Source organism: Bidens hawaiensis, unplaced genomic scaffold (genome assembly GCF_021521415.1).
Source record: "Bidens hawaiensis isolate Kalapana, Puna unplaced genomic scaffold, B.hawaiensis_p1.1 tig00072518_1, whole genome shotgun sequence".
Taxonomy (NCBI): Eukaryota; Viridiplantae; Streptophyta; class Magnoliopsida; order Asterales; family Asteraceae; genus Bidens; species Bidens hawaiensis.
The window spans coordinates 42,927-58,490 of record NW_027502676.1 but is presented as its reverse complement, the minus strand read 5'-3'; the positions used below and the strand labels follow the sequence as shown (position 1 = coordinate 58,490).

General features: G+C 34.6%; 3 protein-coding genes across 3 annotated transcripts; 2 read left to right on the top strand and 1 right to left on the bottom strand.

Annotated features, from left to right (window-relative positions):
• Positions 1-5,431: 5,431 nt before the first annotated feature.
• Positions 5,432-5,917, top strand: LOC143606013 (RING-H2 finger protein ATL32-like). Its single transcript, XM_077081929.1, has one exon. The coding sequence runs from the start codon at positions 5,432-5,434 to the stop codon at positions 5,915-5,917; it is 486 nt and encodes a 161-aa protein (XP_076938044.1).
• A 2,300-nt stretch (positions 5,918-8,217) lies between these two features.
• Positions 8,218-9,364, top strand: LOC143606016 (uncharacterized). Its single transcript, XM_077081931.1, has one exon. The coding sequence runs from the start codon at positions 8,456-8,458 to the stop codon at positions 9,362-9,364; it is 909 nt and encodes a 302-aa protein (XP_076938046.1). The 5' UTR covers positions 8,218-8,455.
• A 531-nt stretch (positions 9,365-9,895) lies between these two features.
• On the bottom strand, positions 9,896-13,771 carry LOC143606015 (uncharacterized). Its single transcript, XM_077081930.1, has 4 exons — positions 13,412-13,771; positions 12,053-12,208; positions 11,334-11,942; positions 9,896-11,019 (listed from the first exon to the last, which is right to left on the bottom strand). The coding sequence occupies exons 1-4, from the start codon at positions 13,730-13,732 to the stop codon at positions 9,976-9,978; spliced, it is 2,130 nt and encodes a 709-aa protein (XP_076938045.1). The 5' UTR covers positions 13,733-13,771; the 3' UTR covers positions 9,896-9,975.
• Positions 13,772-15,564: the final 1,793 nt, after the last annotated feature.

Below are 15,564 nucleotides of genomic sequence, written 5' to 3'. Positions count from 1 at the left end.
AATTTTAGTTGATGAGTACTTTCGTAAATTTGTTCACCGCTACCTTTGTTTTCACATTTTCATTTATTATTAGTTTTGTTGATCTTACTTAGGGCTGTAAACGAGCCGAGTCGAGTTGAGTCACAGTGTGCTCGAGCTCGAACTTAATCGAGTTGGCTCGAGCTCGGCTCGTTTTTTTATCGAGCTGAAAGATCGAGCTCGAGCTCGGCTCGTATAAAGCTCGAGTCGAGCTCGTCGAGCCGGACTCCTTTAATTTTTTTATTTTTTATTTATTATTTTTTTATTTTATATTTTACAAATTTTGATATTTAAAATACAAAAAAATATAATTTGAACATACATATTATATAAAATTTATAAACTAGAGAATTTATAAATTTATTTGCTTTATTTTCGTTATTCTTTTATAAGGTTTAAGGTATCGAGTGACATAATATATGTATAATTTTTATTTATTTATTTCTTGGTATGATATTATTATACATAGATATTAAAATTTAGGGTTTAATCTAAACGAGCCGAGCTAACGAGTCGAGCCAAGACCGAGCCACGAGCCGAGCTGACCCTGGCTCGAGCTCGGCTCGTTTAAAAATCGAGCAGAGTCGAGTCGAGCTTATTTAGAATCAAGCTTTTTCGAGCCGAGGCTGCCGAGCTATTTTCGAGCGAGCCACGAGCCGCAGGCTTTTTGAACAGCCCTAATCATACTATATAAAAACAGAAAATGATCCTACAATATAGGAAAACAATTGATGACAATACCTTCAACATCTTTGGTCTCCTTATCATTGGTTTCCTTTACTTCTTAACTCTCTGTCATGCTCTAGCTTTCTTAAACTCCAACATTGTGTTTTAAGCTTCTTTGTGCTTGTTGTTAACCTTTATATCTTGATATGACACATCATCATCGCATGATTGCTGGTTTCAACATGGGAGTTATCAACAAAATGAATATACATGTTATCAAGTAAGGAGTCATATTCTCTCGAGTCGTGACGTATCCCTAGAAGTGCATGCCATGGTATCTCGAGTCGTGACGTATCCCTGAATCCTCTAAGTTTGAGTTGTGTTCTCTATTTCGACGTGACGCTCAAGCATTGTTGATGTCCGACGTGACCTCATGGCTAGTTATTAAGCTTATAAAAGGTAAGTGTTATCATTTTAGTGGATTATTAAAGTCTAAGCCATGATATTAGACGAAATTATAATGAAACCTTGAGTTTTCAAAGCTAAACAATACAAACTAAATAGTTTTTATTGAAAGAACGTGTCTTCCTCGTGAAGAAACATGTTTAAAAGAATAAAGGCTACTCAAATAAACAGATTGATAAATCTAACTATTGTGATAGTCTGACAGAAAGAAATGATTCATAAGGGTTTAAACCTAATGAACGAAATAAACGCTTTAAACAAATTTTGACATTCAAAACTAAGATCTTGGGATCTAGTACATGAGAACCGCATCCTTCAAAACCTATGATTGATTACAGGTAAAAGAACACATATTTAGTTACTAGAAAACTGAATTCAGAGAAAACTATTACCAGAAATACGTTAACTCTTTTCAAATATGATTAAAAAATAAAACGCATAGCTTGAATGGTTTTCAAAACTTTTGATGCATAAATGTAACTTAGTGACACAAACATTTAGGCTATAAATGCACATATAGTTGAATCCAAGTTATACACATGTTATGGATGAAAGGCCGTAACGTGACTGGTGTGTGCTAAGTAATAAAACTGAACGGATAATACATATTTTATATTGGAAATTAAAATATACTAAAGACTACTTATTAAAAAATGTCGACAGATTAATGGCCTAGCCATCAATTTAATTTTGAAATTTACATCGATAATTACTTTAATAACAAAATTGAACTATTGGCGATACTCGTATGTTTAGTAATAGTTACATTCTATAATGCGTCACATAACAATTAATACTCCGTATTAGATATTTAAAAATCTAATATAATTGTATTTAGACGAAAATTTAGCTACAACTAGATAACATTAAGGATTGAATTAGTGTTATACATAAATCATAATCCTTTAAAGATATTTTCGTGTTCATAGATATGGTTTGTATCAAATACAAATGATAATTTACTATGAGAAATGTACAAATAACTATGGTAATTATGTTAACATTAGAGTAATTATTATTACTCTAAAACTTTTAAACTAGGGTAATTATAATTACTATTATTCTTTATAACATAATAATCTAATTCAAAATTGTAATTCCATTTATTTATATGCTTAGTATATTATTTTATTTGTATCGCCCCTATATCTTTATCTTTACTATATATAATACATAACACGTTTGTTTTAAGGGATTTACAATTTCCAATGCATAAGGTACAAGTGTAACAAAGGACAAAGTGGTCTTTTAAACACAATCTACACAATTTCATTTGATTTCAACAAATATAATTACAAGTTTGGTATCTCAGCTATAGTCCAATTTTGTTAATTTAAGAAATAATTACAACTTTCATCCCTCGTGTTTACCCAAGTTTTACTCTAACTTTATTATTTATTTTTTTCGTGTTATATTTTTTATAAAAACTTGATTAAAACTAAATCTGAACATACCAATGTCAGACGGTATGTATAGTTCGGTGAAATCAACTCGATATGTTTAATTAATTCAGAATTTTATTTTCGTAATTAATTATTCATGTTCTGATAAATTGGATTGATAAATTGGATGCGGTTCAATGGTTGAGCATTCACTTTACTAGTGAGAAATAGGGGTTCAAACCTCACTATCACTAATTTAATGGGAGATACGAGAGTTCGAAACCTGATCTCACCCGGTTTTACCGGCTCCTCGCTGTCGTGCCGTTTGGCGGGTGTGGAGGTCGGGTTTTATATGAGGAATCCCTTAACAAGTGGACCGCTAGGGGCTTCGTCCGTCCGGACTCGTGGCCGGCTCAGGCTACCTTTAGCCATTGGGGGCCGCGTACGAAATACCCGACGTTACTTAGTTGGTCGTTCTAAAAAAAATTATTCGGGTTCTGAACCGATGAAATTTGTGTTTCGATGATTCCTAACAAAGAAATGATGATGATATAGACCAAAGATTAGGGAATGTTTAGAAAAGAGCAACTAGGGTAGGGTTTGCATGCCATGTGTATATTTTTGCGTGTGCTTTATGAACACATGTACACATATCGATCTCAATGGTTATGTGTGTGTGCTAAGGTGTGCATGCAAATTTAATTTGTTTTGATGTTTTCCAATATAATAGTAGATAGATAAATTAATTGGAATGACACGTGACCCAAGTGGTTAGACTTTAATTTAAAAAAGAAGATATCGGTTGGTCTCATAACCAAAAAAATTGAGGATTTTTGGTTAGAAAAAGAGGTTTTCTCACGTATGATGAGTTTCCTCCTTAATGCATATGGTTAGTCGTAATAATGTTAGTTTTGTTACACCATATCATATTTCTATTCGTCACACTAATCATACTAACCTATGAAATACATTACTGATAACCAACTTACAATCAACAACCCGCTTATCGTCAAACATGGATGAGTCACTTTGAAAAATGGGGTTTAAACGAGGTGTGTTCGGGTTTTGTTTTGTTTTTTGAAAGTTTCTTTAAAAATATACTAAATACGGTCCCTTTGATTTTGTTAATTTCATTTTTATACACGTTTTTATCACTTACTTTCAATGCATGATGCATTTTAACCTGTTGATGTGATAGCAAATTTGCAAATATAACTTGAATACTAATCCTTTGATATGACAGCAATTTGAAAATATTATATAAGTTTAGCTAGAAGTCAGTCTAGTTTGGGATTATTTCCATTGTTTTTGTAGGTGCTGGTCAGTTGCGAGAGACAAGATGAGTGTTGGAAAGATTAGAAAGAATTCTAGAATACTAATTGGTTATATAAATAAATGAGCGGAAACGATGCAGCAAATCTAAACTTGAGACTGGTGGGCTAAGTATGTGTATAACAAAAAAAGAAAAATTATTGGTTTCAACTTTCAAATATGATTAGATCAGTTGCTCACGTGGTAATGCCGTAATGGTATGGAAGTGGAATAAATGAATTTTAGTGGGCTTGATTTATAATAAAGTGGGCCAGAATACACAATGGGCATCAATATACATAATGGATCAAGACATAACAAGAAATGGAAAAAAGAATTATGGGCAGACTACAGCCCACAAGAGGAACCGTTTTTTTTAAACCGGACCAGTTTGGTTTTTGCATATTCCAAACCGGTTTGGGCTAAACCAGTTTGTTTTAAAAACCGGTTTAAGCATAGAAGTAGCCAAACTAAACCAGGCCGGTTCGGGTCGTTTTAAACAGGTTTTTACCGGTTTTAATGAAAAATACCAAAACCACTACGAACCGACGGTTTGGTCGGTTTGGAAACTAGTTTGCTAGAAACCTGTTTGAGAAACGAACCGGTTCAATTCGGTTAACAGGTTCTGAACCGGTTTTTTGTACACCTCTGGCCACAGGAATTCAAGGGTCAACTAGGAATTTTCATACATATATATTTATCCTCGGGGATACCGGCCTCAACGGGTTTAGGTTCAACATAGGTTGGCCACTTGGGTTGGTCCCGTCATCCTTTATTAAAAGAAACATTAAAACCTGACCCGTTTTGATATTAAGCTCCTCTCCCAATTCCTTGAGGATATCACACTCTTTGTACACGTCTAGTTGTATATTGTATATTTTTATACTTACGGAGTTATGGTTTAGACATGAGTATATATAAACACAACTTATTATAATATAAATCGTTGATAAAAATTAATGTTATGATTTTATCTTCGACACACAAACACACACATATAAATAAATAAATAATCTAGAATGTAGAACATTTCATGACTAACTCTCTGTATTTAAAAAAGTAAGGTAGCCTCTCTTATAAGCAAAATAAGCATTTTCTGCTGGTTTTGATATTATTGAATTTCAGTAATTTGATCGTACTTTTGTTTCTAGTGTTTTTCACTTTTTCTATTAAGTCTATGTTGTTTCTATCAAAGATAATTCATATATACTTCAGAATTTAATGTAACAATTATTCATTCATTTATTACTTGTATATGAGTAATTGAGTGAAATAATTAAACATAGAAACTCTACGTATTTTTTATAGGTACTTTTGATATTAACTTTTTTATTGGATAAATATGATCTAATGTGATTTTTAATAATTGTCATTTTATTAATTTTAGTTAAAAGAAACGCTTAAGAAACTATATTTTCATTACTTGCTATATGCTACACGTAACGTGAGCAGTTGACTTTGACTTTGTATATACAAAGACCTAGTAGCCACACATTTGCATTATCAACTTGACAACATGTTCTATACAAGTTTTCATATGAAAACTTCACACCTCTCCAACTCTTCCTATACACAAAATTATTATCACAATGGACGCCGTAGCACCACCCTACACAACCCCGGACGCCGCCAAGAATCTCGAACAAAGCCATAACTACTTATTCCTAGTCGGATTCTTCTTCACGGTGATCCTCCTAATAATCATCACCTACATCACTTGTCAGTGCAAGGACTCTCAACCACGTCCACAAGTCACGATTGCCTATAACTATAGGTACAACGACAACAACCTTGAACGATTCTCTCAGGGTGTTGATGATGATGTTCTTGTAACTTTCCCTACGTTTGTTTACTCTGAGATAACAACTCCTTATAAACTTAACAACGTCACAGATGTCAAGGGCACGGTTTGTTCAATATGTTTGGAGGATTATAAACCAACGGATTTCGTCCGGTTGATTCCGGAATGTGACCATTTGTTTCATGTCAAGTGTATAGATACGTGGTTGAAGGCTCATCCGACTTGTCCAATGTGTCGGAAGTTTGCCTGTATCAATTTAACCACGTTGACTTAGTAATTATTTATTAACAAATTGAACGTGTTTGTTGTAACTTGTATGTAAATCTCATAATTAGAATATTCATGACTTAGATTCTGTACAGTTTCTTAAGTTGATATTTTATAAGTGTACAGTGTACATTGTTATTTATTAGTTATATAATAAATGAAATAATTATCCAATGAGTTATATCAAAGTGTAATTTCATGATATTTTTATCCGAGGTTACATCATGTCGTGATCTGTTTATGTATCTAATACGTGTAGCTTTTGCTTATTTGCTTGATGATGTCATGATGATCAATATTTATTTCATATAATTAGTTGTAATCTGTAAAGACGTCCTTAACCTCATATACATATATATTTTTAACAACTAAATGTTACACACTACAATACTACATGATTGAACCTTATATTTATGAATAAAAGTCAGTGTAATAAAAAAAATTGTTTATGCGGTTTTCCTATTTTTATCTTCCTGTCAGGTGATGCTCCCATATTTTAGAGTTCAATGGTATAAAGTTTAAAATTTGTTTAGAAAGGGATAAGTGTAATGAACTAATGATCGATATTGAGTATTTGAATGGTAACGACTAACGAGTTTAGACTTTTTTGATATGTATAAATTTTATTTTATTTTTCCAAAAAGACTAAATATTCACACATTTTCTTATCTTATTATCGTATGTCCATCATGAGACTTGAACCCTCACCGCTTAAAGATAAACGTTCTTTGTTTTTTTCCAACATCTTGGTATAAATTTTTTTTTGATTTAGACTTTTATATATGTAACTTAATTATTTTTTTAATTTTTTGCTTTGTTAGTTCTGCCTAGTTTTTTGGCAACCATTTTGTTGTATTTAGACTAATTAAGTTTATTCTATTCACACTCGTTATGCATATCTTAATTAGAAAATTAGAATGTACCTTTTCACAAAAGCTAATAGATATCGACGAATAAATAAAGAAATATCATTAGTCAATTAATTAGCTGTAATTTGTTTTTCATTAATAAGGGTTTTTTTTTCTTCTTTTTGTTGTAAGAAACTAAGAACAGCTCGTACATCCAACTAAACTACTTCTAATCTAACTCAGCAATCCACAAAGAGCCTTAAACCCTATGATTTCTAAAGTATGAGGCACCTTAATAATATTCTCTTAATAGATTATACTGTATATTCAGCCGGACATTATTACTTGTAATTAGTATTTTTATTTTTTTCGTCTGTAGATGCGTAAACACCTTTAAAGATGCAACCATTTAAATAAATAAATAAATAAAACGTTTGGCTAATTTTTTGTATGAAGACAAGGTTTGCTTAATGATTATTTGATTAGGAGATAATTCAAGTATTAACATAAACACAAGTGGGTTATAAATAGAATACCGTGATACGAAGTTTTCCCTTCTTGCCCTCGTTTGGACCTCATTTCCAGAGCCGTTTTTAAGGACAACGAAATGAAGCTAAGGCTTTAGGTCCTTACATCCTAAGGCCTCCATTATTCAAAACAAAACTAATAATCATACATTTGTAATTTGGGTTTTGGATATGTGTGTGATTTGAGCGACATTTAAACTCAATTAGGTAGAAGAATGTGTGAGAAACTATGTCACTTATGTATTTGCGAAAAATGATGAAAACCTCTTTGATTTATTTAGAGTGAAATAAGATGATTGTTTTAAAACAAGGCATCGTTTTTAAATATCGTTTTAGACCACCAAAGAAGTTGAGCCGGCCCTGCCCATTTCAAGTTGACATTTTTCTCAAATTTCATGATTTTAAACAATTTGGTTTTGATTCTAAAGCACTTGAGTAATTCATATAATTTCATTTCCATCTCGTAAATTTTAGGGTTTCTGTTGTTTGACATCGTGGGTTCGAATTCAACTCATGTGTCATAACACCCGGGCAATGTATAAATATAATGATAAACGTTGGGCCCAAGCTCAAATTTTCAGTCAAAAACAAGTAAATTTAAACTATGTATAAAAATTTTCAGACGAAAAACAAGTAAATTTGCACTACTTTGCAAAAAAACAAGGAGGTTGATGCCACCCATGGTCCTCATAATCGTTCGCCCGTGTTCCTGTGTTTAAGTTTGGGTGTGGATTAAACCTCACGCCATCAAACCTCCCTAAGAGGTTTTATAACCAAGTGTTTGTAAAAAAAAAAATAAACGCATTACATATTATTAAAAAATGAAAAAATCAAAAAGAAATGATGAGAAATTGTAGGCCAAAAGAATTGGTCAAACTTATTTTTTCATAAAAAATGGTCACTCCGGCTCGACCGTTGCCTACGACACTACCAATCAACATCTAAAGCAAACAAATAGCTCCATCCGACGGTCCAAAACCATCGTGACTCCACCTTACAGTGGACCTCATCTCACCTGATCACTAAATAATTTAAATACACACCCTCCTAAACTTTATAGCCGTTAAACCCAAAAACAACCTAACACTCTTCACTTCAAGAAACTGAATATTGTTAACCAATATATACATATAATTTTTGTATGTATAGGTCAAGAACAATAATAACAACATGAGTAGTGTGAAGGGGAAATTTATGAAGAAACTGAAGACGATTAAAACAATCGGGCACTTGCAACCCGATCGAATCCTCCATGTTAATGCAGCGGTCGGGTTAATCGACAACTTATTTGCGAAACCGAGCAATAAAATTGAAACCCATTTGGTTTCTGAAGAAGAAGTATGTCAAGAACATGAAGTTATCGATGTATCCGAGCTCATGAAGGATCTTGATGATGAAGATGGATCCGAATCATCCGATACAGGTTTTGTTGAAGCGGAGAAAGAAAATGTTCGGCCCTCGGTTGGCTCGGGTGTCGACGAGGACTCGAAGATTGAGATCTTGTCTTTTCGGCCTCCGGATTTGGATTCGGATACATTATTTGATCCGAATCTTTTGGCGGCTTTTAAGCAGGCGGTTATGGAAGTTAAAGCTCAAGAAGAAGAGAGGAAGAAAAGGGTTTTGCGGGATATCGGTGAAAGGCCGTTAAAATCGATTAAATTGGAGGAAATCGAGAATCCACTTTTGGAATTTGAACGAATTTATCCGCCGGGTGGAAGCGAGTCGGTGATTCTGTATACAACGGGACTAAGAAGTATTCGGAAGACGTTTGAGGATTGCTCGAGTATTCGGCCTCTACTCGAGAGTTTCAAGGTATCGTATTACGAACGGGATCTATCGATGCATTTAGATTTTAGAGATGAACTGTTTAGGATACTAGGCGGAAGAACGGTACCACCGAGGTTGTTTATAAAGGGGAGATACATTGGAGGAGCAGAGGAAGTGTTAAGGTTGCATGAACAAGGGAGATTCCGGCCGCTTCTGGCTGGAATTCCGTTAAATATGTCGAATGGGCCGTGCGAAGGGTGTGCCAGTGTTCGGTTTGTGGTGTGTATTAGTTGCAGTGGTTGTCTCCGGTGACAGGTTGTTGCGGGAGAAGTGTAAGAAGTGTAATGAGAATGGTTTGATCATATGTCCCTTTCGCTGTTGATATTTTTTTGATCCCATGTACTGAATTTGTTTTCATAGAATTTGTTTTCATAGTCATATTCTTTTATTTAAATACCACTAAATAATTGTACGACTAGTTGTTTCAAGAGTTAGCAGGCTCGAGTTAGCAGACTCGTATTTAGACTAACTTGGGTCACGGTTAAGGTCTCAACGACTCGGATCATGGCAAACAGCAATGAACGATTCGGCCTAGTTGTCAAACCCGAATCCTTGATTTAAAGCCCGATTACACCAATCAAGAATTTACCAAAAACAATCTTTTTACTCCCCATATTTAGCCTAAACGTGTGATTTATAAGTCGGTTTACCGTGTTTATCTAAAGATTTTAGGAGTTACTATTTCTGTATATTTCTGCTTCCAATCTATGCCAGGTCCCCTGTACTGGGTGTGTTTTCATTGTCAAATATTTTCATTAGTTAAATTCAGTTGGACAGTTAAATATTATTCAAACAGCCTTGTATTAGTATATTAGACATTTACATTTGAAACACGGCTGAATGCTAGGCTACAAAAACAACCATTAAGTCATACCGGGGCTAATAGCCAGTGCTGCTTGAACCGAACCGCAGCTCGTGTGGTGAAACTCGATTTGCAGCCTATGATGAACGATAGTAGTCGATGAAGCCATCAACCCTTTCTTCAAATCAGCCTGCAATTCCCTTATCGGGATCGCTGACAAAAAGCTCTTGATATACTCCTTACACGACTCTTTCCCTTTGCACACGACTTCACTGGCATTACTTACAACTGCCAACGACGTCTCGCCACTTTGACTTACGTTGACTTTCTCATCACCGGCCTTCTCATTCAACTTTTTAGGATCTTTCTCATCACCGACCTTCTCATTCAACTTTTTAGTATCAACCGGTAACTTCTCAATCACGGACTCTTTGTCAAACTTCAACATGTAAGCCTGATTACACCCCTCATACAACCGCTCACCCAACGTGTCAATAATATAATACGCATCTCGTTCAACTTTCAACACGAAAAAATGGTCATTCCAGCTTACAATGTAAACCAATGGGTTCGTGTTTTCAGTATAACTTGACCCGATGTTACTGATTTCGTCCCATATGCTATCAAACGACATAGCACCATCAAGAAAATGAAGATCAATCTCTTTAATCTCTTCAGGTTGAAAAAACCCAATGAATGATTTTTCAGGAACTACATCAAGATTCCGGATCTTGGCTTCGATGACCGTTTCTAGGTCAAAATGTTTATCTGGAAACCGTTCCCGATATACTTCATTTTCACAAAGATTTCTCCATTCTAGTGACCCTTCTCGGATTAAGCTATCGAGTTGTGACTTGATTGGCAGCTCATTCCAGTTGTTTTGGAACCAGTCGGCTATAACCGCAACTAACGCGGTGCATGCACTCTCACCTGCAGCTCGTTCACTTCTTTGGTCAATTGAAGCAAAGAAAACTTGGGTCTCAAGCTTCATGTGCCCATCTCTGCTTATAACTTCCTTCTTCTCCCACCTACCTACTGCAAAATTGTCATCTCCAAATTCAGAGATCGAAGCTCGGTTTGCATTCGTTTCCACATCACTTTTACGCTGCAGCCACATTTTTAACCAAAAGTCAAATAAAGTTACATATGTATAAAGTATCAGGATCATTTCAAAACTCGCAAATTATTTAAGAAATTTAAGAACTCTTAACATCCAATCATTTTATTTATTTAATAATATATTAAAACTATTTGAGGTAGTTTTGTCATTTATTATATGTAATCACAAAATTGCATATAATAAATGACAAACTGCCCTCAAAACAGTTGTTAATTTTTTTTAAACTTCTGAAGAGATACAAACCCTACATTATTACTTTATTAAATATAAAGAAATATAAAGATTTTTAACAAAATTACCTCATCAGAAGAACTCAGCATTCTGCGATCAAAATCTATATCATCCCCGCCTTCTTCACCAGAATCTTTTTTCAAAAGCGGTTCGCCTCTAACTTTCGGGGATCTAAAACTCAACTTTCTTTTCCTCCATGGAAATATGCTTCGTTTTGGGATTTGTGTTTCTACAGGATCAATAATGGAATCTTTGGAATACTCGATTTCTTCTTTGTAATTCCGGTAGTATAACCAATCTTCATCTTCACTAGAACTTGAATTGAAGTGAAATAACCCTCCAGCATGATTTGCATATGCCAGAGTTCCATAACTGAAAGATTTTCTAACAATGGAATCTTCATCTTTGACTTCCTCCGAGTCAAGTTCATCTGTTTCAAGTGATTCAGTGTCAAACGGGTAATCAGCATCATAACCTCTGACTGAGCCTTTTCCATCACTACCAGTACCCTCCTCTTCACGACATGCTTTTTTAGCCCCGTTGACTGATAAACCCCTGAAGATTTTCACTTTTTGAAGACCAGATTTAACGCTTGAGGGCTCATCGTGCATGACAGATCGTTGTGCTTGTTCTGCATTATCACGTTCTATCCTCAGCTCTTGCATGCTCAGAGATATCTGCATATTTAATAAATTTAATGACAACTCAATTATCAAAACCCAAGAGATATATATATATATATATATATATATATATATATATATATATATATATATAAGCGACTTACACAAAGTATCGGTTCACATTCTGCAACGCCACTAGGAGCTGAAAGATGAATGCTTATATCGGTCTCGTTTTGCTCAGAAGATGAAGCAAATTCTGCAAGGTTTAATGATCCAGTTGCAACAGCACAATATCTTTTTTTTGGTTCTTGATTTGATCCCTGAATGAAAACAAACTATTAGTCTGATTATACATAAAAACCAAGTGGGCTTTGGCCCAATGACAGTGGTTCTATATGGCACAACCCATTATGGTCTCTTTACAGGTATTTGTGTACTAGTCTGGTATTTGTATAAAGAAGATACCTTTAATACAAAAAGAGACAAACGGAAGCTTCTTTCTGTAGAGAAATATGATAAAGTAAGATGTTTGGGGCAGGTTGCTTACTATATCCTTGAGGTAAGGTATTCCTATATTCCAAGTCAACCTTGGCAGGTAGAGTATAATATTAGGAACTCTAAACACCCCTTCATCTAATCTAATCACCTAAAGATAGGCTTCTAAAGCAGTCATCATTCATGTTAATAGCGACTCTGTATGAACGGCACGTTAGACAATCGTTTAAAAATAATCAAAAGACGACTATCGCTTTAAATTCGTAAAATACTAAAAAGGCTACCTTCTTTAATTGACAAAAGCTCGTGGAGTAACGTTTTTATTCTTTAATCTAATCAAACCACTAAAAGCATAATACGTGCATTAATCCCGGCCTAAAGCATGCTGGATATCATTGATCATCAAGTGATCATACCAATTATCATACCAAATACTAATAATATTATATCAAATTATCAAGATCAAAAATGGTTCGAGAACTCTAATTATTATATGATCACGATCATGATCATGATGACTAGCAGCAGTTTAACAAGTCCCAGGGCCGTCTTAGAGAATAGTGAAATGTTTTTTGACCGAAGGCAAAAAAAAAAGCTTGGGTCTTAAATTAGTCGAGTAATTCGGTTTAAACATTAAGAATACATATTTTTTTTCCAAATATATATATATAAATAATTTAAAAAAAAATAAAAAATTCGGGCCAATCGAGGTGTCGGGCCGGGGTCAGTCGACCATCCGATCCTGCCTCATGGCCGGCTCTGGCGAGGCCTTTTTGCGAATAAAACTAAGAAACTAAGAGTATGCTGATATGCAGTTTGATGATCCTCCAAGACTCTAATCAGATATATTTCTCTGTTGAATACCCGAAAAACATTGAAAATAATATTAATGGTTGAGATTAACATATCTGAAAACATATTCAATAAAGTCCCAAAATTTTAATAAAGTTTCTTGATTAAGTGATCACAAAATTACAAATTACATGTTTTTATAACAAAAAATTAAAACTTTTTGGTTGAGGACTTACATCGAACACCTGGAATGCAACATCCCACTGATGAAATCCATCATCTTTGAAGGCCAAGAAATCACAAACAGCAATAAACTCTTCATTCCATTCAACAATCCCATCATCTTTCAACGACCCATGTTTCGTAACATTCCTCCTGACACTCCTCCGTTTGAAACTCAACCGATTGTTGGACTTATTACACCCTTTCCACTTAACTTCAACGGCCAAATTGTTAGACCCATAGTAGCCTTTAAGGTGTTGAATAATAATCTTGACTTGAAATTGCTTGGATGAATGCGGTGGCCATGGCCTCCATTTCATCATACCCACAACCATTCTGTTTGGTAATTAGAATTGAATTGAATTGAATTGAATACGAGAGAGATTGAGGATTAATAATAATATTATTATTACAGGTGGTATATTTATATTTATTCTGATGTATGTTATTTGATTGGAAGAAGGCAGGAAGGGGGCCGGCAGTACCGAATCGTTGCACACAAACAAAACACACATCTAAACAACGACGTCTTCTATTTCAGATAGATATATATATATATATATATATATATATAATGTTTGTTAGTTTTTATAAAAATTTATTAACCTAACCGTGTTTAACTAAAAGTATAATTAAAGAATTAAAGCTAAACTAATAACTCTATTAAAATTTAATAAATTAACAAGAAATTAAACAAATAAGTAAACGTATATAAAAGATAGAAGAAAAAATATATCTTCCACAAAAAATCACTAAACTGGTAACTCTAATAAAATTTAGGTTAGGGTTGAAAACGTAAATTGGTTAAATAAAAAATGGGAATCTCTGAGGTAGATGATGGTGATAAAGGATGCCGTTCACCGGGGCTTCGATCGCCAGCTTCATTGTTATCAGGTTACCAATTTCCTTGACCTTCCGGCTCCTGCTATTATTATAATCTTTTACTAAGATGAAAACTTTTGTATTTTTATCACTTTCTAGTTATATTGTATAAAAGTGTAAATCGTTTAAAAAGGAATTATATTAAAGTACATAATTAGAAACGTAAATTAGAATAAAAAGAGCCAATATCAAATTGTCATGTAAACCAATAATTAATCATTACTATTTATCTCTGTCACACACGTTACATGTGGTGGCTAAAAGTTGGTACTATTTTTTGTAATTTATTATAAGAGTTTAATCAAGTTCACATTAAGGCTGAGGGGTGTGGAGCGTGAGAAAGGGCGCAAGAGGACAGCCGCTCGCGCCCCGGGGCGCGAGCACCACACCACCGAGGCGCGAGAGGGGCGCGAGCGCAGAAAAAGAGGCAGGCGCAAGGGGGTTCGCGGGACATGTGTGGCGTTTAGGGCTTGGGGAATGGTGAAAAGAGCCGTTTGAAAAGTTAAATGAGCCGTTGGCTCTTAAATTTTTAAAAAAAAAAAAATTTTCTACTCCTATATATTACCCATTTTATACAACACTTTAACACAACTTCAAAAAACACCAAACTTACCCATTTCTTTATACAACACTTCCTATATATTACCCATTTCTTTCAAACTTTTTTAAAAAAACCTTTACAAAATCCTATATAATACCCCTAAATCAACCCATTTTTACCATATCAAACACAACTTCAATCTCCAAACAACCCATCGTCCCATTTTTTTTTTAAAAAATTATGTCGTCGTACTCGTCTGATTCCGACTCCTCCGAAGAGGATGATTTGCTTCTTCATGTAGGGGGAGTTTTGACCGCAACCGTGGTCAATCTCTTGCAAAATCAAGCCCATCAACCCCGACTCCCGAGGGTTAGAGCACCACCTCGTGATCGTGATCGATCGGGTGCTAACGATACTTTGATGAGGCATTATTTTAGCCCTCAACCGGTATACGCGGAGTCGGATTTTCGAACTCGTTTTCGAATGAGCAGGCAATTGTTCACGCGTATAGCGAGTGATTTAGAGGCACGGTATCCCTTTTTCCAACAAAGGGAGGATGCTAGGGGTCTTCCCGGTTTTACCCCTCTTCAAAAATGCACGGCTGCTATCCGTCAATTAGCGTACGGCATCTCGTCGGACGCTTTGGATGAGTATTTACAGATGTCGAAAAGGGTTGCACGTGAATCCCTTCATTTTTTCTGCCAAAGTAAAAAACATTAATTTTACTTTTTATTAAATATTTAT